The 25091-nt window shown below is 49.4% G+C and overlaps 1 protein-coding gene across 2 annotated transcripts in view; it reads right to left on the bottom strand.

Moving 5' to 3' along the window:
- Positions 1 to 25091, bottom strand: part of LOC107520811 — a 109929-nt gene that overhangs the window by 52982 nt on the left and 31856 nt on the right. For both annotated transcript variants that reach the window (XR_001599420.2, XM_016164998.2), the window contains exon 3: positions 8678 to 8839. Coding sequence is in view for 1 of the 2 variants with exons in the window: in XM_016164998.2 (XP_016020484.2) it covers positions 8678 to 8839 (162 nt within the window). In the remaining variant the exon portion in view is untranslated. The remainder of the gene's footprint in view (positions 1 to 8677; positions 8840 to 25091) is intronic.

Genomic DNA, 25091 nt, shown 5'->3' with positions numbered 1-25091 from the left:
CCCAGGCTGCAAACATGGAGCTGATTGGAAAGTACTAGCACTTGTCACCAGGTTACCACAGACAAACAGCCACCCATCACTCAGGATAATGACTTGGACCAAGAACCACTGGCAACTCTGCCCCAGGAATGGCAGGACAGGTAAGAGGGCCCAAGGTGCCCCTGAGCTAACCTGGGTGAGAGCATACAAGTGTATCCGCAGTGGGGATCATGTTGGGGAGCCATGGATGTTCCCAGAAGGTTGTAACTCACTTATCCTAGGGAAAGTCCATGAAGGCTTCTCGAAAGAGGTGGTAGGTCACAGTCATTCCTATTCCATTTAGTGTTTGCATGAACAAAATTGGTAAATTGAATGGGGATATAATGTAGGCCTCTATCTTTTCATTCTTCGATAGAGGTACTAATTTCTGGCATTCCTCCTAAGATTCATTATTGCATCTGATTTACAATCTGGGGCACAGCCAAACCCTCCAGGCCGGAGCATCTTTCCTCTCCACCATGCACAGACACACAGCACTTGTTAAGCTCTGACTCTCACCAACTCCTACGAGACTTCCAACAGGAAATGTCTGAAAGATGCTAAACTAGTCAAAGCCATTCAAGTGACCTCCATTCCCTCCTCCATGACCTTCACCCTGGACATTCTTCCTTTCCACTTGCACCTTCCTTCCTTCTTTCCTTCAGGAAGCCTTCCCTGGTTGAGGAGCTCCTACATTGTGCTCCCACAGAGGAACTTCCTCATGAAATTTTCCAGTCTGCCTCCCTACCAGAAAGCGAGCTATGTGAGGGCAGGGGCCAAGCCTTCCTGGCATCTCCCACAGTCACAACTATGCCTGTACATAGCTTAACAACCACCTGTATAATTTTATCTCCCTTTTCTTATTTGATCCTCCACTGTCTTAGGAGACAGAAAGGTTATTACTAAGATTCCCATTTCATGGATGGAAAGATTGAGATTCTCAGAAGAGGAAGCAGCTGCCCACCATCACATCTTGTTAACAGCTGGCAAACAGAGGGCTACAGCAGAGGAGTATTTATCAATGTCAAGTCCTGTTCTTTCCTGGGACCCCTGGCATCCCTGGAGTCGAGGGCTGAGTTTGAGAAAAAAATTGCTGTGCAAAGGGATTGTTCATCTCAAATCATTACACTGCATCCGACCTGCTTTCTGAACAAATGCTAGATTAGGTGCCCAGCTTCCCAGACATGGTGTCTTCCGTGCTCAGCCCTGCCTTTGCAGATGGTTTTAAAAATAGTGCAGACCCTTCATCTCTCAGCTGCGAACTCATCAGGGATCTCCCTGGGCCACTGAAGAGACAATCGTGGTCCCTTCTCCACCCTACAGGATCCTCGCTTGCTTCCCAAAAGCCAGCCCTCCAGTGGCCATTTTATCTCCTGTCTGTGTGTGCCAGTTTCTGTCAATACCTGCTTATTACAAACACAGCTATCTCCAGTGCACACGCAGCTCCTGCGCATGGGGGCTTCCTCTCTAGGGCATCCTGGGGTTGCTTATCTAGGCTCAGCAATTCCAGCCCTGCATCCCCTTTCCTGTGTGGATGCCAGCCCGCTCACCAGTGGTATTTCCCAGAATGTCCACACTACACAACCGGTGGAATGGCCCCACAGTTCTGCTTCCTCTCAGAAATCCCAAGGCACAGGGGGATGGAGGGTGTGGGGGCCACCTCAGAGAAGGTCCTCTGCTGCTATTGTTTCTGAGCACCTTTCCTATGTGGTCTGTGACACGGACTCTCAATCACCCGTTAGCCCCCAGCCTGTTGTCATTTCCTCCAGGAAGCCTTCTTTGATTACCACCACAGCTCCCAGTCATAGGAGTTTTCTAGTTCAATGACATGACTTAGGATTTATGTCCAGGGTGGCCAGGCACAAAAGACTCCATTAGACATGCTCAGAGATTTGGACTTGATCTTGAGGTGCATGGAAGCCATGGAGGAACTGGAAGCTAGGGAGGAGGATTAGCTCAATTGTGCCTTAGGAAGATTCCTCAGTCTAAAAGGTAGAGAAGCCTTCGGAGGGAAGATCGATGGGTAGCAGAGAAGCAGCCGGGAGACGATGGCAGTGACCAGACAGGACAGCGGTGGTGCTGGCAGTAGGGTAAGGGGCAGCAGGACGAGAAGGAAGCAGGCACAAGGAGCAAGGGGCACAAGGAGGAAGAAACTCTCAGTGGCTGATGAGATGAGGGGACTGGGGTGACAAGAAGAATCCAGTGGGCTCCCTAGGATCTGGTCTGGAGGAGTTAAGTGGGTGGTAGTGTGTCACTAAGCTGGCACACCCAGGGCGAGGTAAGAATTCCCTGAGATGGCTGTGAAAGCTATATGTAAACTATACAGTTCTGCTCAAATAGTATTTTCTTGGCATTTTGTTAAAGTTTTCCACTGTGTGCAGTTTAGCTAGCAATTTCCAGGTCAGCTCCCAAAGCCCCTGTGCCCACAGGTCCCTCTAACAACCCCTCGTAACCCTGCCTCACTCCGAGTCCTGGCTTCTCCTCTCCTCCTCCAGTGAGGAGCCTGACTTCCAACTTCTCAGGGGCTTCCTCTGCCCGCCTCCCACCAGACCCCCTGTGAGTACAGAGCTGCAGAGGTCACCAAGTCCTTTCTCGTTTATGGGTCCTGCACACCCAGTCAACTGCGAGGAACACCACACCCACTTCACCCACCTAGACTGGAGAGGCCTGGCTTAAGGGCATGGGCCAGGGCTGACACCCAGGTCTCCAGAAAGCTGGTGCAGGGCTCTCCTTGTATCTTCATCCCTGTGGCAGGGTACCTTAGTGGCTAAGATGGAGGCTCAGGTCCAGGCCACAGATACTCAAACATGGCTTTGTAACTTACTAGCTGATGCCGTGAGTGATTCGCTTATTCTCTCTGTGCCTGTTTCATCATCTTTAAGAAAAGAGATAACAATAGTAGCTACCCCACTGGTGGGTTGGAGGATCAAGTGAGTGGCTACAGGAAACTGGTTAGCCTGGTACCTGCCCTGTGGTTACTGTTAAAATTTCTACATTGCCTGGGGGCCCTCCCTGGCCCGGGTGAGGGGAAACAACCAGTCAATAAGTCTGGCTCACATTCAGGGGGAGGGGAATTAGGCTGTACTTTTAAAGGGAGGGGTGTCAAAGAATAATGGGCACATTTTAAAAGCCTCACTTTTGGCACCTATATGGGATGAAATACGACCTAATTGTTATTAGCCGTGGTGACAGCTGGGTTTAGCACACAAGCTGGCCTCACCCCAAAGTCCTTGCTCTTAAGTACTATCTCACAGTACACACTAGGCCATGTGGGTGAGATCATACACCCTCTCTCCAAGGCCAGCAGCAGGAACCTCTGTTATTCTAACACCCCTGTGCCTGGACCTCTAGGGAACCAAATCCGCCTCCTCCAGGGCCTGCTGGAGGCTGCCCCTCCTGTCTGCTCCCCAAGTGCCTCACTCTGAGCCTTAGAGGTGGCTTGCCTACCCAGCTGCCCAGTTAAATGCAGTGAACACTGAGGAAGGCTCCTGCACATGCCCCATGCAAGCCAGGCTCTGGCAGGGTTTTGAGATGTGCCCTGCAAGTCCAGGTCCCATGGGCTCCCAGCTTGAGTGTGAAGGTAGAAGACTCAGAAATGCTTCTGGTTCAAAGAAAATGGAGGGACAGCTAAGTGGAAGTCCCCCAGCATGTGGAGGCTTCTGAGTCTTCCACTTAGCAGGTAGGAGGTGAGCAGATGGGGATGTGACAGTGAAGGATGACACACTCCAGTTCAAGGGTGCAGACTGGCCCTTATTGCGGGAGAGTGATGTCCGCGGCTCTGAGCCACAGATCCTGCTTGCCTGATCAGCACTCTGAGGCAGGCAGGGTGGCAACAAGAGACAGACACTGCACTTGACAAACTCTTCATGTGTCTGGGCGGCCAGGCAGGAGCAGAATGATGAAATCAGAAGGGGAGAGGAGGGAGGTGAGCCCAGTGTCCTGGCCAGGTGCTAAAGGGGACACACCAGGCTTCAGGAGAGAGAATCTAAGAGGGAGAAAATTGGTTTCCTTGGTCATAAAGGGGATTGATTGACCAGGGACCCGTCTTGCCTGCTGGGGTCAGTGGAGTGGCCTTGGCAGGTCCTCCTTCTAGGTACCCTCAGAGACTTCGTTTCACCAAGATTCAATTAGCTAATAAGTTGTGCTGAGATTGGAGGAAGCAGGCAGAGGTTTTCCAATTATGAATGCCAGAAGAGAAGGCTTTAGGGACCCAAAGAGGCCTGAATTCGACCCTTCTCCATGGGAAGGAGAGCCTCTAGAGAAGAATATGCCTTGGCTTTGAACTCAGATACAGCTAAGTTTAAATAATCTCCTTGGGCAAGTCCCTTCACCTCACCAAGTCTGCTTCCCCATCTACCAAGCATAACGGACAATCCCATTTATTGAGAGCCTGCTACATGCCACCTATCTTCCAGGTGTCAACTCATTTAATCAGAGCCATCATCCCAGGAAGCGGCTACTAATATTAGCATGTTACAGATGAGGAAACTCATGCCCAGAGAATTAAATAATTCTCTCTACTGTGGGTTGCATATCAGGAATCAAATACAAGTAGCCAGTTTGTATCTAAACCCTCGCCACTCTGCCACTCCACTTTCCTGCCTCTTCTCACTCCATTTGTGTCCATCAATCAGGGTTCGTAGGGATTAGATGAAATACACTAACAACAGGAAACTAGCAGCACAGTACTTTCAACATGCTAACTCATTTAATCCTCACAATAAACCTAAGAGGTAGGCACTATTGTGATCTCCATTTACAGATGAGGAAACTAAGAGAGAGTGAAGGTGGGTTACTTGCCGAAGTGACCAAGCTTATGAGCAACAGACAGGAGTTGAGCCCAGACAGTCTGCTTCCAGAATCCTGACCTTGACCCTGTGCCAAGGCATGAAAGGGTTCACTGAGGGGCCTTTCTCCCTAAAAGAAAGTTAAATGCAGTGAACACTGAGGAAGGCTCCTGCACATGCCCCATGCAAGCCAGGCTCTGGCAGGGTTTTGAGATGTGCCCTGCAAGTCCAGGTCCCATGGGCTCTCAGCTTGAGTGTGAAGGTAGAAGACTCAGAAATGCTTCTGGTTCAAAGAAAATGGAGGGACAGCTAAGTGGAAGTCCCCCAGCATGTGGAGGCTTCTGAGTCTTCCACTTAGCAGGTAGGAGGTGAGCAGATGGGGATGTGTCAGAGAAAGGGAGAACCTATCCCTGGTGAGCAACTAGGCTTGAATAAGAGCTAAGAGGTGGGACGCTAGCAGACACACAGGGCTAAAGGAACAGACCGACAAAAAGGATCTCCCACTCCAAAAAGTCCTCCCATGCCTGGCCAGGATCGTGGTCACAGGGAGCAGCCACCACGTACACAGTTTCAGAGAGTGATGAAAGAAGCAGGCAGCTCCACGTGGCCTGGCACGCAGGCTCAGGCCAGCCCTGTCCCTGCCCAGGCAGGAGCTCTGAGCCTTACACCTGAGGGGTGCCACCCTCCTCCCAGTAGCTTTTGCTCCCATCCTCCAGCCACCTGAGACCCCACCCCTTAAATCATTACTCCAGATCATTAAACTGGAAGTCTGTAATGCTGACACTCCCTCGGAGAGCATTTATCTGGAAAGTCATAAAATCACACCATGGACGGTAATTAACAATTAGAGATGTTTATTCCTCAGCCGTCTCTGGCCTGTGGAAGTCTGTCATGGGGACAGAGGCCAGCTTCTCTCTCCAGAGTGAAAATGGGTGGCTGCCACAGCTGAATTCTCACCATCAGGACTTTGCCAATAAGGAATTAAAGGTCACCCCTGTAGCCCCTCACTGGGATCCTGGGTGGCTCTCCAAGCCACCTTCCCAAAAAGCCACCCAGGCTAGCTCCTAACGCCTAACCATTCCTACCTCCATGTTTTTGTATGAGCTGTGCCCCTCACCCCAAAAGCCTTGCCACCTCCAGGGAGCCCCGCCCTGACCACTCATATTATAGATCTCCCTCTCAGCCCCTTGGGACTCCCGCCTCTGCTGACATTCAGTGTACATCCCGTGGTTGCACTTTAATCACTCAGCCAGACCGAATGCTCCCATAGTGTACAAACTCGCTCGTCTCCCATCCTCTGCCCCTCCATCCTCCCATTCCTAGCACAGAACCCTGCATCATGGTTCAAAAATGAACCATGATGCAGAGTGTTAGATCTGCAAGAGGACCCCCCTCCCAATTTTTACACAACACTCTGCGTGCATGGACATTTGTATGCAGCTCTGAGGAATTGACCCAGGTTCTTTCTCAAAAGGGAAGGTGACTTAGACAAGGCCAAGGACCAATGAAACCCAACTTGGAAGGTGGAGACCTGGATTAGAAGTTAGGAGCTTTCATATGATCTAACAGTGCTTGGGGTGCTAGAGCCAGAACTTGAACCAGTGTCTTCAGGCACCTAGGTCTGACTCTCCAGAAAACATGATGGCCCACCTGAAGTCACCTGGAGAAGGATAGACAAAATGCTTGGCTCTAGGATATGGGCTGGCTCTACCATCAACTCTCTATGTCACTCCAGGCATGACCCTGAACCCTTGTGCCTCAGAGGGAAGAGATGAGTAGAGTACAAATCCCCTGGTGCACAGGCAAGGTCTGAGTAGAGTAGCCAGGCCAAAGCATCCATCTAACATAGAACCAGATTTGGGTTGGGAGAGAGTTCTGGGGGCTGAGCAGACCTCTCATTCCTTCTTGGACACAGGTACCAACACATGTGCTGCCCCTTCTCATCCAGTCTGCCTGGCTCCCTACAGGCTGTGGCTGCTCATGGCACTCTCAGGGAGGAAGTGAAGGTCAAGCCAGCTCACCAGAACCCTAGTCCCCTAGGACTAGCATTCACCTACTAACTGCCAGGGCAGACTGAGCCAACTGCCAGGGCAGCCCCCAGTTTGACTCATGAATGTTCTTATCTATTCCGAGCAGCCAGCACCAACCCACCCACATACCACATATGACATCCCCTCTGACCTGTGAGTCACTAAGGCCCAAGTGTTAGATCATCTAGTCTAGCCTTGCCTAGAGATTGGCCCCAACAACACTCTGTGGGAATGAAGAGGGCCCAGCGCTCTGAAAAGCTGTGCATCGGAACTTGCCTTGGAGACCAACAGCCCATGGCATGTTAAAGGCTCAGACAAGGCTTCTAGGAGAAAACAAGACAAGGTTCAGATGCGTGTTTGCATATGTGTTTTATGAGCATGGAGAGAGATGGGTAAAGACACAGCCCAGGCCACTAGCATCACTTGCTGTGCAAAGTGAGAATTATGGAGGGTGGTGACTATTGGCATCTGCTTTCTTCAACCTACATTCCTCATTGGTTACAGTAAGGATGCATTTCTTTTGAAATTAAATCAATTATTTAAGTAAGGAAGTATTAGGAAAAGAAAACTGTTAAACTGGGTTTGTTTAACCCAGAATTTCCCAAACTTATTTGATGATTAATTGTTCTGTGTACTGCCTAAAAGCATTCACTGGAACTGGGGATGTATATGAAATATACTTTGGAGAATTATAAACTTGTCTAGTTTTTAATAGATAAAACCACGGTTCCTTCTGATTCTGAAAGCCAGAAAGGAGAAGGGGCTTGCAGAATCTGGACGTCCCATTAGTATCAGAGTTAAACTGAAACCATAGCTCCCTCAGCCCTGAACCACGCCCTGCTGCTCTGCCCTGTTCCCTCTTTGAGTTGGGGTAAACTGTGGGCAGGGGTGATATAGTAGTAACAGGAGAAACATGTGGTAGAAGACAGTGACAGGACCACAGAAGAATGGGGTCCTGTCACAGAACCATTGCCAGGCGGGCGCAGAGGGAGGGGCACAGAGGGCACAAGTCCTCTTGGGAAGGAGAACTGAAAGTCAGGTGGGGCTGGATAGCCTCTGACATCCTGTAGTCAAGTATAGCATCCCCACTCCAGCCCCTTCCAGCTCTATAAACCCAGGCAGGTTGTTTAATTCTTCTGAGCATGAAAAGATGAAAGAGCCACATTTTTATACATGGAGGCATGAGTTGGGGGCCAGATAGGATGACTTTTAAGACTCCTCCAGGCCGAAATTCCAGGACTCTGGGCTTCACAATGATCACTGTTGGTACAATCCTGTGAATTATCACCTCCACTTTACAGGTAATATAACTGAGACCCAGAAAGGGTAATTGACTTCTTCGAGATCAACAGAGAAAATACGGAGTCCAAGACCGCCATCCTGCCACTGGCCTTGCCATGAGAAGTGCTCTGCTTCGTGGCCTCAGGAACTGCTGCTTACATCTGAGCCAGCCCCAGTCAGACCACCTGGATTTCAAGTACTGGCTTCACCTCTTACCAGCTGTAAGGCTGTTGATTAACCACTCTGAGCTTCAGTCACTCCTCTGCAATTGGGAATACCACCTCATTGGTTGCATGGCATAGCCCATTCTAATTCAGCGTGGAGCCCAGCACACTTGGGCCTCAGAAAACAAGAACTGTTATTGTTACTCTAACTCTAAATTATCCCATAGTTGAGAGAAAAAAGAGAAGTGGGGACTGAACCTAAATATACTGGCTTGGGGTACAGAAACCTGTGTGCCCTAGACAGAAGCCAAGACTGTCTTCCACAGACTGAGCCAACTCCCGGGGATGCAGTTAGTGTGCTGCCTGAGGCTCCAATTTGGAACCTCAGTTTCCCTACCTGTAAAAGAGAGGATGGACTGATGACCTCTGGGAGCCCGCAGGTCTATCATCTGGATGAAATCGGGTCTCCATGAGTTGCTTTTTTCCCACCGTGGGCTGGAGAAGTGTGCCCTCCAGGAGCCTGTTATCTTTTCTGTGAGGTGTATACATGGATGATGACCTAAGGAAAGAAAGGGCAGAATAGGGACAGAAGCAAAGAGAACATGAATGGGACATTTCCTGTATGCCAGGCACTGTTCTAGGAGCTTTCTACATATTAACTCATTCAGTCCTCAGAAGGAGCCTATGAGGCCTAAATTGTTAACACATTTTACAGACAAGAAAATTGATATCCAAAGAGATTAGGTAACATGTTCAAGGTCACAGGATGGCCTAGGTACACTTCCAAGGAGGTAAGTGGGAATCCCATCGCGGAACCAAGTTTGCCTCCATTCAGGGTCTATTGAGTTTCAGGGTCATTGTACCCATGTCAGGAAATGCAGAACCTTTTCCCTGTGGGGCTGTGGAGGGTCCTGCTGCCTTCATATCACCAGGAAGGAGACCCCTGCTAGCCTGAGAGAAAAGCTAGACCTAAACTGCTTTGTGTAGTGGCCACTGGGACAGGTTGCTGCTCTACCCACTGCTACCTGGGTCACTTCAGCCCAGCAGCCTATACTACAGCCACACACTCCAAAGCATTTTGTTCCCTGATGCCGTGTGTGGAATATTTGTCAGTTCTTGACGCTAATATTATTTAAGGCCCAAAGTCTAATGTAAGGCTTCCTTTTAGCAAGATTGTCTCATTTAATAAAACTCCCTGTCTCTGTTCCCCCAAGGTAATCACGTTGATGATAAGGCATTCCCCGTGCTCTGATTTGATCTGGGAATAGAATTATCACGCAGTTTTGCTTTGTTGTCAGCTCTGTGTTTTTATTTTTTTCTCTATAATAAATAAACAGGAAGCCATCCAGGTGAAAGGCAGTCTTCTGCTCAACTGGGACTTCAGTCACTGGCCTATTTACTGGGTCACACCCAATTCTCAGGAGTCATTCGCTCACTCATTCATTCATTCACTCGCTCATTCGTTCATTTGCTCTTTCATTGACTCAATTGACAAATATTTTCCCAGTGTCAGTACCCTAGGCTGTACCCAGGCTCTGCGCTGGGACTTGGGGTGGACTAAGACAGAAAAGCCCTATCCTTGAGGAACAGATGGCTTAGTAGAATGGCCCTGCTCCCTCATCTTCCTGCGAGTGCTCCCCACTCTGAGGTGGCACAAATAGAGTAGCTAGGAGAAAACTTGGACACTCTCACTCATGAAAGCAATGCTGAGAGGAGATCCGAGCCCAAGGGGGCCCCGTCCCTGTGTCTCTGTGGCCTGGAGCAAGTCACCGATCCATTTGAATCTGTCGATTCACAGGAGGGAAAGACGTAATGAGTGCAGGAGCTCAGGGGCAGACAGAGCTGGGCTTAAATCCCAGCTCTGCCTCCTGCCCACTGTGTGACCAAGAGAAAGTCATTTCACCCTGCGGCATAGTGCCACCATCTGAGACATGACCTACTTCATAGAGATGTTGTGGATAGGGCCAGGATGAGAGGTGCAACCGTTAGAGTAGCTCACTGCAGGAGGAGCCACCCTGCGCCAGCCTCCAGAAATTTTGAGTGCTCATAAAAGGGAGGAAGATTAAATGAGATGATGTAGAACAAGTGCTCGGCTCATGGTAAGTGTCCAATAAACTCTTGCTGTCATCATCGTGGTTATCGTCATCATCATCATCATCATCATCATATTACTCATCAAGTGAGTAACAAAGCTGTTTAAGACTCTAGGGGCCTAGACTGGTGGGTGTGCAGAACTAATGGTGGGCTGGGAATTCTCATCTCACATGCTGTGTAATGAAGGCAAGTCCTAGGTGTCCAGCTGTTACCTATCAACCCCATGCCTGTGAGCAGGTGGAAGGGAATGTCACTTGGCCCTCTGTGTCATCTGTTACTGAGATGGTTGACCTAGGAAAGGCCGGGGGCCTGGTGGGCCTCAGAGAGTCCCTTAGCCTGGACATGCACGAGCAAGGTCACAAGGCTGGTAGCTGAGCCCAGCAGGCAGGGGAGGGGGTTGTTTGAGCGCTCCAGCAGAACTAGGCTCTGCAGCTTGGCAGGCCCTGCTGTGTGATGAGCTCCTCCTGACTACACATCATTAGTGATGCCCTGGAAAAGGAGACAAGACACAGAGCATGTAATTCTGGATTCAGATCTTGCCTCCTCCAGATACTCATTATGGGATTTTGGGCACTCCGAGCCTCAGGTTCCTCCCATGACCTATAGAGAATATCAGTGATGGTTCTGGCAGGAAATGGTCACTCCATTTCCTAAGAGAATTTAATGAAAGGACTTCTAAAAAGCATAGGAGCTGCTACCATCCCTAGGGCTAAAAAAAGAGCGGGGGGCGGAGAGAATGACTCCAGAGCCCCACCGTGGGGAAAAAGAAGATGACAAACCAATAGGAGCTGTGGCATTTGGTAAAGGAATACAGTCATTACTGACCCACGATCCAGCAGGGAGAAAGCCACGAAATGTTTGTTGATTGAACCAGTGAGCAAGTGAATGAATGAGTCTGACCAACTTATTCATCCTGTGGCAGATCTCATCTTCCAAATGACTGCTTCAATTCTCCCAACCCACACACTCTACCTACAATGAGACTTGGACACTCCTCGAATCTGAGCACAGTTGCGATTACAGCAGAAGTGACACTGTGTGACATCTGTTAGATTATAAAAAGCGATATGGCTTCCACCTGGCTCTCTTTGGAGTGCTCACTCTTGGAAGCCAGCCGCCATGTCATGAGGAAGCCCAAGCAGCCACAGAGAGAGGTCACATCCAGGTGTTCCAGTGACTGCTATGCTGAGGTCCCAGCCCATAGTCAGCATCACTTGTCACACCCTGTGAGTGAGTGAGCCCTCAGCTTCGAGGCTTCCAGCCTGGGGTCCCAGACACCGTGGCGCTGAGACAAGTTGTCCCTACTGTGTACTTTCTGAATTCCTGACCCATGGAATTGATAACCATAATAAAATGATGGGTTTTTAAGCCACGGTGTTTCAAGTAGTTAGTTATAAAATTTTTTTTTGCTTCAGTCCCTAGGGACCTAGGGACCACCTTTTCAGAGCACAGAGCTAGCTGGAGAAGGGTGGAGAATGCATATAAGGGGGAAATAAAGAAAATTTAGCACACAGATGGAATATATAGGACAAAGGTTTTAGGACTCTGAATCTGATGGGTGCTCCATCTAGCATGGCAGAATCTAAAAACCCACTCTTACATAAAAGTTAGTAACCTGCTAACCTGCACTATTGTCCCAGCTGCCTAAATAGACTTTTGCATCTGCTGCCTGTCTTCTCCACACCCCAGCCCAACTCAGCCCTGCCCACACTACCAGAAAACCAGCACACCCCTCTTACGTGGTCACTCCTTGACTTCTAAGCTGGTGCTTCCCCCATCCCCAGGGCACCCCAACACAAACTCCTTGGCCAGTGGAAGCTCTGGTGACAGGGGTTGCCTGGAGGGACTGGCCTTCTGGTTTACATGCACCAGGCATATGCATACCCTTTGCCCTCCCCCTCACCTGAAATTCCCTCCTCACCACACATCTAATGCTACTTCTGTTATGACACCTTCAAACAATTGCCTCACTGCTAATGGACTGCATGTTTGTGTCGCCTTAAAACTCATATGTTGGGCTCTAATCCCCAGTGTGATGGTATTTGGAGGTAGGGTCTTCGGAAGGTAATTAGGTCATGAGTGTGGGTCCTTCATGATAGAATTAGGTGCCTTTATAAGAGGAAACAGGGACAGATGACCTCTCTCTCCGCCATGTGATGATATAACAAGAAGGCAGCCATCTGCGAACCAGTAAATGGGCCCTCACCAGACACTGAATCGGCCAGCTTCCTGATCTTGGACTCCCAGAGCTGTCAGAAATAAAGGTTCGTTGCTTAAGCTCCAGTCTGTGGTATTTATTATAGCTGCCCGGACTGACTGAGACACCCACCACCTCTACCACCCTCCTTCTTCCCGGAACCCTGTCCATAGATACACATAATTGTAATTTTTCTTAAAATGCCAACAGGAGACTTTGAGGGCAGCATCTGGGGAGGAGAGCTAGCGTATGCAAGATTTGTCCCCCCAGAAACCTAGAAGGGTCTGCTCTCTATCCCACATGTGCCTCTGTCCGCAGTCCTGGGCAGGGCTCACAGCTGTGTGCTAGGAAGTCATCGCCAATGCCAGGAAGCCCTCCTGCCTCACCTGTGTACCCACAGCATCCACGAATGCGCTCCCAGCCCAAACTCCCCGTATCACAACTAATAGCTCCCTGAACCATAACTGCCACATGAGCAGCCTTCCTAAGATTCCTAATAAATAGTATCCACATTTAGTATTTCAGTCACTATTAACAAAAACATTGCACTTTCTCATTTGATCCTCACAACACTGAGAAAGTTTCTAGCATGTGGAACAGGCTCAGAGAGGGGAGGTGACTTGCCCAAGGTAACCAAAACAGTGAGCGCCAGAGACAGGACTCAGAGGCAGTCTGGCTGACTCCGAGGCTGCTGCTTTCCCCCCTCTTAATGGTTCCTCACCCTCTCCAGCTCCACTGAGTATGGGGTTGAGCACAAAGCAGGCACTCGATAAATATTTGTGGAACTGAACAAAACCTCAACAAATTCTCATTGCATGAATAAAGCTCTGATAGCAAATGGAAACCAACCACCTCAGTGATTTCCAATTCAAACACCACCATCCGCTCTGTGCATTCTGATGTACTGATGTCTTTTGTTTTTTTGGAAGGGTTTTGTTTCCTTCAGCATTAAGTCAGCATGAAGAGGTACACGGAGTCCCCTGAGGAATCGTTTCTGCTCAGCATTTCAGATGTGAGATAGGGAAACATTCTAGAACAAATAGGTTCTGGTTATCATACACCACTGAGAAGGACTCTGGTCCCATTTAACAAATGGCAAATTCAGGCCCCAGAGTTAAGGGACATGTTTGAGGTCACTCAGAGAGGGAGGGCCCACACCAGCTGTCTTGATGCCCAGGAAGGGATTTGCAATTCCCCAGGCTCACACCACTTCCAAAGTGACCAGCTCTGAACCCCGTGGCCTCAGAAGATGAATAGAGGGAGCAGCTCTAGGGAAAAGTGTGGCATTCTCGCTTGATTAGAGGACTGGTCTCTGAATCTGGCAGAGACCTGAAAAAAGCTTCTCCAAGGTAGAGGCCTCATTATCTCCACACACCCTCTTCTGCCTCCCCTTACCCATCTCTGCATCCAGCAGGCAGATCATCAGTGTATATAGACCGAATCTCCTAAAACAAGCTTTGCAGAGGAAAGGGAGAGAACTTTGTTCTCAGAGGACTGTGGCAATGAGAGGGCTCTCCTTGCCAGGGGGTAAATGACTGGAGACCCTCTCACCCCGGTCTCCACTGGAATGCCATGCCCCTACCTCTGGGATAGGAGGAAGTATGATAGAGTGGACCTAGCCTTAGGTTGGAAGGCAAAAGCCCCCTGGTCCTTTGACTTCCTATGTGACAGTGGGCAAATCACATCTTTCTGAACCTGTTTCCCACTTATAACTACCTCTAGGGCTAAATGTTCATCTCCAGAGGTGAAATGATAACACTTAACATTATGCTCCCCAACCCCTGGTCCTAATTCAAGCTGTCCAGGGCTAGTATTTGGGGCTCGGGGGTCAGTCACCCTGGCCTGGGCCAGCAAAAGGCCAGCCCGGATGGCCAAGTATGGCTGCTCATGGCAACTGGACTCAGACTACATCCAAGGGTCAAGGTCAAGTCTAATCTGAGCAGAGAGCCACAGCAGTTTCTCAGCAGCAGTGTTAAACATCAACACGAAAGGAAGACAAGGCAGAGGGTCAAGAAGCCAGCAAGAGGCCAACAGTTCAGGAATAGGCTGTGAACAACACCCATTCTTGCCAAGGAATGGTCACCTAGTACAGGGCCTAGCAGGCTATAGCCCATAGAACACAGACCAGACTGCCAGGGATCTGTATGGCTGGAGCTGGAGGGAGACAGGTCTGGGGGCCCAGAGCAAACCCAGCACTAGCACTCTTTAGCCTGTAATCAAATCCTGGGTCAACCTGGGAATAATGTGCTCAGAAATATTGTGTATACATATAGTTATATCTTGCCTTGTTCCAAGAAAAATCATTTAAAACATATACAAATCCATCCAGGATTTAGAAAGACATTTAAAGGACAGAAATAAAACATAAATTTGAAATCGATAGGAAAATAAGAAGCAAAACAGAGGAAAGAGGTAAGAATGTTGAATAAACCAGAAATCTGGCTAATTCAAATATGAAGACTACAAAGTCCTAAATGTTATTTCAAAGGATCAAAATTTAGATCTGAGCTTCCTGGTAGCAAATGCAAAAGGGAAAACCTGGTCAGTTGCACAAAATCCATAAAATAAAAGTAATTATATAAAGCCCAATATTTAAGAAAATTGTAACTACCTCGGGTTATACAGCAGTAATTTTTCCTAGCAGTCCTCATTATAAAATTCTCAGAATAGACACAAAGACAGATCTCATGGAGACATTTTCTGAAGTGTGACATCACACAGACAGTTCAATAAAAGCAGTCCTACAAGGACCAAAATAACATGCTATGGGAGTCATCCTCTCCTGGCTTAGCTTAAGGAACAGGAAAATGAGGCTGGCGTATTTTCAGCAAGGAGTATTATTGATATTACTGCTGATAGCATTTGCTATTTGTTTATCTAAAATTCATTTGTGCACCCTGTATTTACTGAGCACCTGATTAATGCCAGCATTATATGGGACATTGAAGAAGCAGTGGTGAGCAGGACGAACATGCACCCCAGCCTCCTGGGTCTTAAGGTCTTGGAGGGAACCTGTAAGCAGTCTGTCAGTTACAGACCACACTATAACAAGGGTCCTGACAGGGAGCTCAGAGCTCTATGGGAGAGCTGAGGGAAGTGCTCGAGGGAGGGCTGACACTGCACATCAGGGAAGGCTGCCTGGAGGAAGTAAGACCTGATGTGAGCCTATAGGATAAGCAAAATTGGCCAGGGAAAGACCTGGCAGGAGACATGGCAGTGCCTGGACCACCAGAAGTCAAGACACTGAAGAATCCATCACTGCCTAGAGCTGCCACTGGGAACTGCCTTGGGAGGGGCCCCAGAGGGTGGGCCTGAATGGGTTGGGCTCATTACCTGGCCAAACAGTCAGGACCAATCTCAGGGAAAATTGTGAGTGTGGACCAGCAAGGAGCAAATGCCCCAACACCCTCTCTGAGTCCTTTCAACTCCTGGGTGATATCCCTTCTCCACTTCTCAGGGCTTGGCCTTGTTGCCCCAAACTCAGAGATGTAGAGCCTTCTTGGGTTGTTCACAGCCAGGACAGACCCAACTTGGAAAGGAGAAGTAGGTAGTGTTGTAAGCCAGCCACCCCAGATATGGAAACCAACTTGATTGTTTTAGAGCCAAAAAAGGCCCTTTGACATCAGCCAGCCCAACTCCATCATCTCACAGAGGGGGAAAGAGAGACCAAAAAATGGGAAGGGAGTTGTTCAGAGCCACACAGAGGAAGACTCCAGAAGTCCCGAGGCATAAGATAGCAGACATAAGAAGGAGACCATGCAAGTCAGCCAGGGTCCCTAGGAGGAAACACAGAAGAAAACTCCAGAAGAGGCTAAACAAAAATGGAATAAAGAGTCCATATCTAAGACCGTGGGATGGGCCACACCCCTCAGTTTCCTAATCTAGTCAATGGCGATTATACTTACCTGCCCCACAGGATTACTGGAGGGACTGGAGAGCACATCGGAAACTGTAAAGTCCTGTGCACATGGAGATGGCACAAGAGGCCAGAAAGAGGGTGACTTCAGGGATAATAATAATGAGCCACACTGATCAGAGTATTGTGTGCGAGGCATTGCTCTGACAATAAAACTCTGAGGTGGGTATTTAATAGCCTCATCTCACAGACTAAAAAAACTGAGTACCCCTCCTTATCCACAGAGATACCTTCCAAGATCCCCAGTGGATGCCTGAAATTGTGGACAGTACCTAATCTACATATACTATGCTTTTTCCTATACCTACATACTTATGATAAAGTTGAATTTTATAAATAAGGCACAATAGTAAGAGTTGAACAACAATAATAATAAAATAGGACAAGTATAACAATACACTGTAATAAAAGTTATGTGAATGGCTTTGGGACCTTTATTAAATAAAATAAGGGTTACTTGAACACCAGCTCTGCAAGAGCACAACAGTCACTCTGGTAACTGAGACGGCTGCTAAGTGACTAACAGACGGGGAACATACACAGTGTGGACATGCTGGACAAAGGGACAATTCACGACGTCCCAGGTGGGATGGTGCAGGACAGCATGAGATTTCATCACGCTGTTCAGAAAGAAGCACAATTTAAAACTCACAAATTTTCCATTTAATATTTTTGGATTGCAGTTGACCACAGGTATCTGGAACCTCAGAAAGGAAAACCATGGATAAGAGGAGACTACTGTAACTTGCCAAGATTTCACAGTTGACAAAAGGTGGAGCGGGGATCAGGACTCCTAATCACACACCAGAAGGCCTTAGGCAGATGCAGATTTGGGAAGATCAGCTCTGGAAAGGAGTAGGCAGAGGAAGCTGAGCAGATAGAACTCCCCAGAGATGCAGAGTCTCATTTTGGAGCAATGCTTTGCACTGAGGGTGTGAGTCCAGCCAGCCTCCTAGGGACAGTAAGGGAAAAAATGGTCGGGGTGGGACCCCTGAGATGATCACATGATACATCTCAGTTGACACAGCTGTCCTGGTTATCTATTGCTGCATAACAAAACACCCCTAAATGTTACTCTGCTCCCAGATTCTGTGAGTTAGGGGTTCAGACAGAGCATAGGATGGATCATTTGTCTCTGCTCTATGACCTTGGGGGCTTCAGCTAGGGAGGCTGGATGGCTGGGTTCTCTTGGGACTATTGACCAGAGTGCCTACACATGGCCTCTCCATGTTGCTTGGGCTTCTGTACAACACAGCAGCCACAGACTAGTGAGTCTTCTTACTTCTTACATGGTGGCTTGGGGCTCCAAGAACAAGTGTTCCAGAGAACAAAGTGGAAGTTTGCATAGTCTTTACTGACCTGGCGTTACTTCCGTCATTCTCTGTGGAGTGAAGCCACCACAAATCTGTCCAGATTCAAAGAGAGGGGACATAGTCTTCACCTCTCAATGGGAAGAGTGTCAAAAAATTCATGGCCACCTTTTTAAACAACCATAGTTGCCATGGGTGTCCCAGCAGCCTGGTCGGGGAGCACAGCAGGGGTCCATCCCTCCATGGTAGATTGACAGAGGCTGAAAGAAGTCGTGGTCAGTAAGGACAGACCCAGGCCCCCGCCAGGACCACCTGGGCCTCCTCTACCTTTGCTCCTGGCCTCTTGAAGCCTACCTTTGACTCAAACATCTTTCCCTAGAAGGACCAAGAGGTTAGACCAGGCACTTACAAAGATAGGGCCTCAGATTTCACCTCTGTCACAGTAGGATGACCTCAAGAGAGTCATGTGACATTCCAGTGCCTCAGAGTCCTCACTGCATAATGGTGGATGTTCCGCCCTCCCCGCCAACCCAAGGTTTTGGGGAGGAACGAAAGAGAGAATACACATGAGACCTAGACACCCAGTAGGATCCCAGCAAATGCTGGTTTCCTTCCAGGGAGAATGGAGTGGGACAGGGTGCCACATGCAGGAAGAAAATCTAAGGACCTGACTCACCAGGTTCTCTCCCAGGGACTTAACCAGAGCAGCGTGTCTGCACTTGAAGCTGCAGCAGACACCTCTCTGGCCTGTGGCTCCCCAGCTCTAATTACAGCTTTCTGGACACATTTCCTGTTTGGGAGCTGGCAAGGTCCCCTCAGAGGAGCCACAAATAATGAGCAGCTGACTACAGAGCCTCCATCCATGGGGCACTGACCCTGGAGCAGGCTCAAGCAGGCCCACCTCGGAGGGCAGAAGGCCCTCAAAGTCTCAGTCCTGCCACACATAGACACGCACACATGACCACCACCATAGCCACAGGACTTCCCAGTCTCTCCTTGCACAACTCCAGTGTCAGGGAGCTCACCATCGCACAGGCAGCCTCCCAACCTCTGGACAGGACAGGTGGTTAGAAGCCCATCCTAAGTCAGCCTGACCTTCAGATTCTAACTATCAATCCCTAGGTCCACCAAGAACAAGGCAACATGGGGACAGAAGAAAGGGCACTGCCCTGGAATCAAGAGGAACTGAGTTCAAATTCTGACTCTACCGTTTTCAGGTTCTGCAGCCTTAGTCAAGTGCCTACATTTCTTTGAGCCTCAGTTTCCCCATCTGTAAAATGAGAATAATATTACCCAGTGTGAAGGAAGGCTTGAGGGTGAAATGCCACAGCACATGTGAAAATGCCTGGCACATAGTAGATGCCAAATAAATGTTTCCTTCCCCTTCCCTCTCAGACACTTTACATTAGGGTGGTTTTTTCAGGCTTAGAAACCAGATGCATATTCAGATTAAAGCAAGTGACTGTCTTGCAGAACCACTGATATTCCTGGAGAATCAAAGAGGTAGGAGGCCATCTCCTCAGATACACGGCAGAGACTCATAGCAAGCTGAAGAAGGAGGCACAAGCTTTCTCGTTTCAGTTTTTAGGCTCATTGAATGTCTAGCAAATGAAGAATGTTTGGATGGATGGATGGATGGATGGATGGATGGATGGATGGATGGACAACTGACTAGATAATTTAAACAAGTTTCTAAGTCTAAGAAAGTACCCACTCCCTTTTAATTCCAGCCCTAGATATCATATTTTTTTTGATAAAGTGTAAAGCAGTGATTTTTTAAATCTTTTATAATCATCAGAAGAGGGCTTATAAAACAGATTCCTGGGTCCACCTCTGGAGGTGTTGACCGTGCAGGACTGGGGCGGAGCCTAGAGTCTGCATTTCTAACCAGCTCTCCATGCTGCTGCTGCTGCTCCACACATCACATTTGGAGAAATTCTGAGTAAAGCAAAACAGCCGACTTACCATACCATTAGACAACAGGGCTGTGGCCAAGATTAGGTCACCTGACCTTGGAGACTTTAGCAGTGGGGAGAAGAAAGGTGTCTCTCCTAGCACTGGGATGTGAAGGTTGATATCACACCACCTCCATCTCCTACCTCTTCAAATTTCCTGCTCCTCATCTTGCTCCCACACTTGGAGCAACCAGCATGGGTTCTCTTAGAAGCCAAGATGGCTTCCTTAGTTCCAAAGATAGCACCTCCCTACAGGAGTTTCAGGCTGCACAGAAATCCCAATAAATAGGTGAGGCGTGCAGGAGCCCTGGAAAGAATGGAATCTAGTCTCCTGGCTTTCCAAATACACACATGCCTGCCTGCATGCACATACAATGGAATAAGACCCAGTCCCTTCCCCCAGACACCTGTCCTTGCTGGGGTTCCCCTGGTTGATGGAGCAGAGCCTCCATTTAGGATTCAGCTCAGGCACTAACTTGCTGCATGGCCTTAAACAAGTCCCTTCCCCTTCCCCTCTCTAGGTCTTAGTCTCCTGCCTGAGGTGGCTGGACTAGGCCTTGCCTAGGGAAGGAGCTAGCAGTACCTGAGCCACTGATGTGTTCATTTAATTCTTTCGTTCAACAGATATTATTGAGCAATTCCTGTGAACCTGGATCTGATCTTATATCACTGAACAAAAGTGAAATGAAGCTTGTGCCTCATGGAGCTGGCCTGATTGTTTATGCCAGAGGCTTTATCCCTTTCATCTCATTTCACATTCACCTTCTCACATCACCTTCATACAATCATGCAAGCTGGGCATCCTTCTCCCTTCTTTACAGACAAGGAAACTGAAGAACAGAGTTGGTGGCAAAGCTGGGGTTCAGACATGTAATGGGCCCCTAGATCATCACACAGCCCTGAGACCTCTGCCCCAACCAAGCCACACGTCCTCCAGCAGTCTGCTGCATGGGGGTCATTCCTGGAGCACTCCCCTCACTGCCCTCCAAGATTCCCCACCCCACAAGGAAGTATAAAGACCAGAGGCCATAGTAGACTGTTCCCACCCCACCCCAGGTGTAGGGATTCCAGGCTGGGCCATGGCTTTTCTTCCTTCCTACCTCTCCATCCCCAGGCAGGGTAATTCCAGACCCATCCTCAGCAGTGGTGCCCTGAATCATCCAGTCCTCTACGAGGTAGGTCCTTCTCAGTCCCAATCCCCACCCACCCTGGTCATCACTTACACCGAGTGTCTGTATATAACCCCAGAGGCAGAGTAAGCCCATACCCAGGCACCAACCCAACATGACATAAAAAAACAAAAGAGAGAGAGAGAGAGACAAGTTCAACTTCTGCACACTTATCTATAGTTTTGCAATCCAGAAACTAGGAAGAGGTCATTTCAACTCCAACATTCGAGGAAGCTTAGTGTCATTAAGGAAAAAAAAAAATATTTATTCTAAGTTATTCTGCACCAAGATATTCTCAGTGCTTGGGGCCCTAAAGGTCTCAGCCAGCTATGGTCCCATGCCTCACCTTCCCACTTTGAAGATATATGCAGTCATTTCTCATGGCCAAGGAAACTCTCCCTCTCCCCTCTGCCTCTTCAAATATACCCGTCTGCCATGGCTTCCTTCCCAGCATGCTTCCTCAGGAAGCTGCCTGCGTTCAGCCTTACTCGCTCTCCAGTTCCACCAAGCCAGCACCCAGATCCGAGGGAAGCTGCACTCTGGACCCAATGTCCTGTCTTCAGGTGACTGTTGGTTCCTACAGCATTTGTTGGGTCAAGGAGGGGCTCTAACCTAGAGCCCCTGCACGAGCCACATCAAGGACAATCTAAGACACAGCTTCTTTCAGAGGCTCTGTGAGGCTAGGTGTTATTTGCCTTATATATACTTTTTCCTCTGCAAGAGAACAGAGGGGTTTTCCAGAAACTTTAACAGAATACAGAAGCAGACAAGACAACCCAACTGTCTTCTTTTAAGTGAACCATTAAAAGACTAGCAAAAACATAAAGCGATGCCATTTCTAGTTTTTTTAATTTTAGAAAATAGTTATTTTTCATGAAAAATGTGTTAATATGTAATGGTTTATTCCTGTTTTTTGAGAATGAATATTTTATGACTTCTCAGTTTTAATTTCTAATATGGTAAACATCAGTAGCTATAACCACATAAACAAAAGCTCTTTGGGGTCCTCAATAGTTTTTAAGAGTGTGACCAGGCCCTGAGGCCAAGGTTGAAAACTCCCAGGTGAAGAGAAAGTGCTCCATCCACCACAGCTGACCTAAATAGGGGTGTGGCCTGAAAAACAGGGAGCCCATTCTGGAAGCAGACAGGGGCAGGGGACCTGGGTGGGGGCGGGAAGATGGCCTGGGCTGTGGACATTGAATTGGGAAATAAGAAGCGAGTTGGGCAAGCAGCCCAGGGAGAGGCTCTGAAAGGAGACCAGGGTAGAGGCAGAGGGGAGAGTTGGGGTGGTAGGACAGCTACATCCATGAAGAGCAGAGACTGTGGTGCCATAGCATATACACGGAGGAAGAAGGGCATATGCGAGTTGACATGGGACAGAAAGAAGCAGAGAGGCAAGGAGATGGAGGCCCACTTGGGAAGATGCTGGCACTGAAGCCCCAGGTGCTGCACAAGGGAATCCCTTGCTCCTGCCACTGCACACGGCAGTCCAGCCCTGGCGCAGCCCAGAGAGTTGGCTCACCCCAGGTTCCCACGATGTCGTCCTTTACATTCAGCCTTCCCTTACTTGAGGTCAGCTGAGTACCTCTATTCTTTGCCATCTTCAGAGCCCACCTAAAATAGCCTTGAATTCTATCCTAGCTCTGGGTTCCTGGGCAAGTACGGAGCATCTGTCTCCTTGTTGTCAGCATGAAGATAGTGAGTCCAGCTCATGGAGCAGAGGAGGACTCATGAGGACTGACATCATAACATATATAAAAGGCCTGGCACGTGCTGTGCCCTCAACAGGTGCAGCTAATATTAGTATGCTTGCTCCTGCCTCGACGGCTACTGTTATTATTAGTGCTGGTATTAATATCCCAGCAGGAAATGGTCTTCAAGGTCACAGAGCTCCTGATGTGACTAAGGGACAAACAGAAAGGCCAGGAGTGGTCAGAAGCAGATCCAGAGTCAGAATCTGCTCTCCTGTCCCACCCAACGTGTTCCAGTGAGACTATAAGCTCCCTGGCAGCTGGGAACATGCCAGCAACATCTGCACTCCCAACACCATTCATTCCTTCTCTCAGCAGTTATTCTTTCAGACACATCTCATGGGTCAGGCACTGTCTGCCCACAACAGGGCTAGGCCCAAAATTGGTTTATTCAATATTTGTAGATCAATCCTTGGCCTCTCCCACCTGGCTGGCCACTGGGAATCTAAGCCAGCAGTGAGATTTGGAAAGGGTTCCCTGAGCCATTCCTCTGACCACCAGTAACAAAAACACACCTGTGACTCTGAGCAACAATCATACCTGCCACCTTATCTGCGTTCCTCTGGGGTATGCAAGGCTTGGATCCCCATCCCCTTAGCAGGGAAGGATTTGAGGCCCAGAGAGGTTTAGTACCTGTCTCCAGACACATAGCCAGGGCTGGGAAAGCCTCTCAATTCAGGTTCCAGAATCCAGAGAATGGCTGGAGAAGGCCACTGAGGGCTCAGGCAAGTAGACATGGGTCAGTAGATGCCTGAGGATGGGATGCAGAGAGCAGGGTCTCACTGGTCTTTGAGGGCAAGGGGGAAACTCCAGGAGGGGAGTCTTTTGGTGCAAACATCCCAGAAACCATGCCCTTGAAGTAGCCACTTCTCCTACCCTCAACTCCAGCCTCAACTACTTCACACTCAAATAGTGGGGCATCCATGCTGGACAAAGCTCACTGTGCTGAAGAGCCACCCATCCTAGCTAGGGTCCAAGTGTGGAGAAGAGGTGGTGACCTGAGGGAATTCTTGCTGGGGAGGAGCCAGATGGGCAAGTGAACGATTGGAGGAATGGGGGTGGGAACACTGTGGCAGAGGAATCAAGCTGAGAGCCCGCAGGTCCCTAGGAAAGAGGGTGGAGTCGAGGAAGTCAGGGTCAGTGTCAGGGTCAGGACCAGGAAGAGGTGGGTTTGGTGTGGCATCTTTCCCTTCCTTTCTTCCTACCCTAGACTCTTGGTCTCTGCTAGAGTCAAGGTGTATCTTTCTAGCTAGACACAAGGCTCCTGGAGGCAGGCCCAGGTCATCGTGTTCACTTCTAAATCTAAGGGGCCTAACGTGGAACAATGCTCAATAGCTGTCCTAATCAAGTGCCTTCAGAGGCTAGCTATTAGAGTCAGGGCACGTTCGGAGAACAGAGCACCGAGTCCAGAGCAGTCACAGCTTTTGATGAGCTTTGCTCTGTTTTCCTAATTTGTTTTGAGTGTTGAGACCCAGTGGAAAAGGGGTTATAGAGAGGAGAGCCTGAAGTGGAAGCCAACCCACAGTCGAGGTGTCAGCAAGACAGAGACAGCGTGTCGGGGCCCTAACCTGCAGCAGCAGTTCTGCTTACAGCTGAGGCAGGGCTCCCAGGCCCGGAGACCCTGGACGCCTGACTATGTATCTGAGGCCAAGAGGCTGATCTGTGGTTCCCACTCGAGTCTGAAGCTGATCTGGGCTGCCCTGAGCAGGGCCAGTTTGGCAGAGAATGGTATCTAGGGACAGACCCTCCTCACTAGGTGACAGGAGGGCGATGCTACTGGGCCCTGGGCCTGGCGTGTACACCGGAGGGAGGAGGTGGGACCAGCGCTGCCCAGGGACATCCACTGAACAGATCAAGAAGGGAAGAAACGGGAGCTTTGCTCAAAGAGCCCTGGGGTGGGGGTGGCAGCAGGCGGATGGTGGGGCATGGCAAAGATCTGCCTTTGGTCAGGCCCAGGAGGCCTGAGCTCTGGTCCAGTGCTACCTCCAGCTTCTGGGTGTCCGTGGCCAAGACGGCGATCCACTGTCTCTGAAGTGCCTAAGGGGCCTCTGCCATCAGGTGAGACACACGCACACGCACACACGCACGCGCGCGCGCGCGCACACACACACACACACACACACACACACACACACACACCACGTGCCCTGGCCTGCAGGGGAAGGGATGCAGCAGTCCAGGCAGCAGGCCACAGCAGGGCCCCAAACAAAGGCTGTGTGAGTGTTGGGTGTGGGGGGGATGTTGGCAGCTAGATGAGTGGGGGAGGGTGGCTCAGGCTGGGGAGGGATGTGGCTCCAAGCCTAACAGGCCACCAGCAGTCACAGCATCTGCTTTTTCTCACCTCTAAAGGGAATCGATTTGTCTATGACTGATTTCCCTGACGTCTAGTTTTCTTCTCCGCCCGGCTGTCAGCCCAGCC

This window comes from Rousettus aegyptiacus, unplaced genomic scaffold (assembly GCF_014176215.1).
Source record: "Rousettus aegyptiacus isolate mRouAeg1 unplaced genomic scaffold, mRouAeg1.p scaffold_m13_p_6, whole genome shotgun sequence".
NCBI lineage: Eukaryota > Metazoa > Chordata > Mammalia > Chiroptera > Pteropodidae > Rousettus > Rousettus aegyptiacus.
Note: the sequence above shows the minus strand (reverse complement) of the source record. Positions and strands in the feature narration are given on the sequence as shown.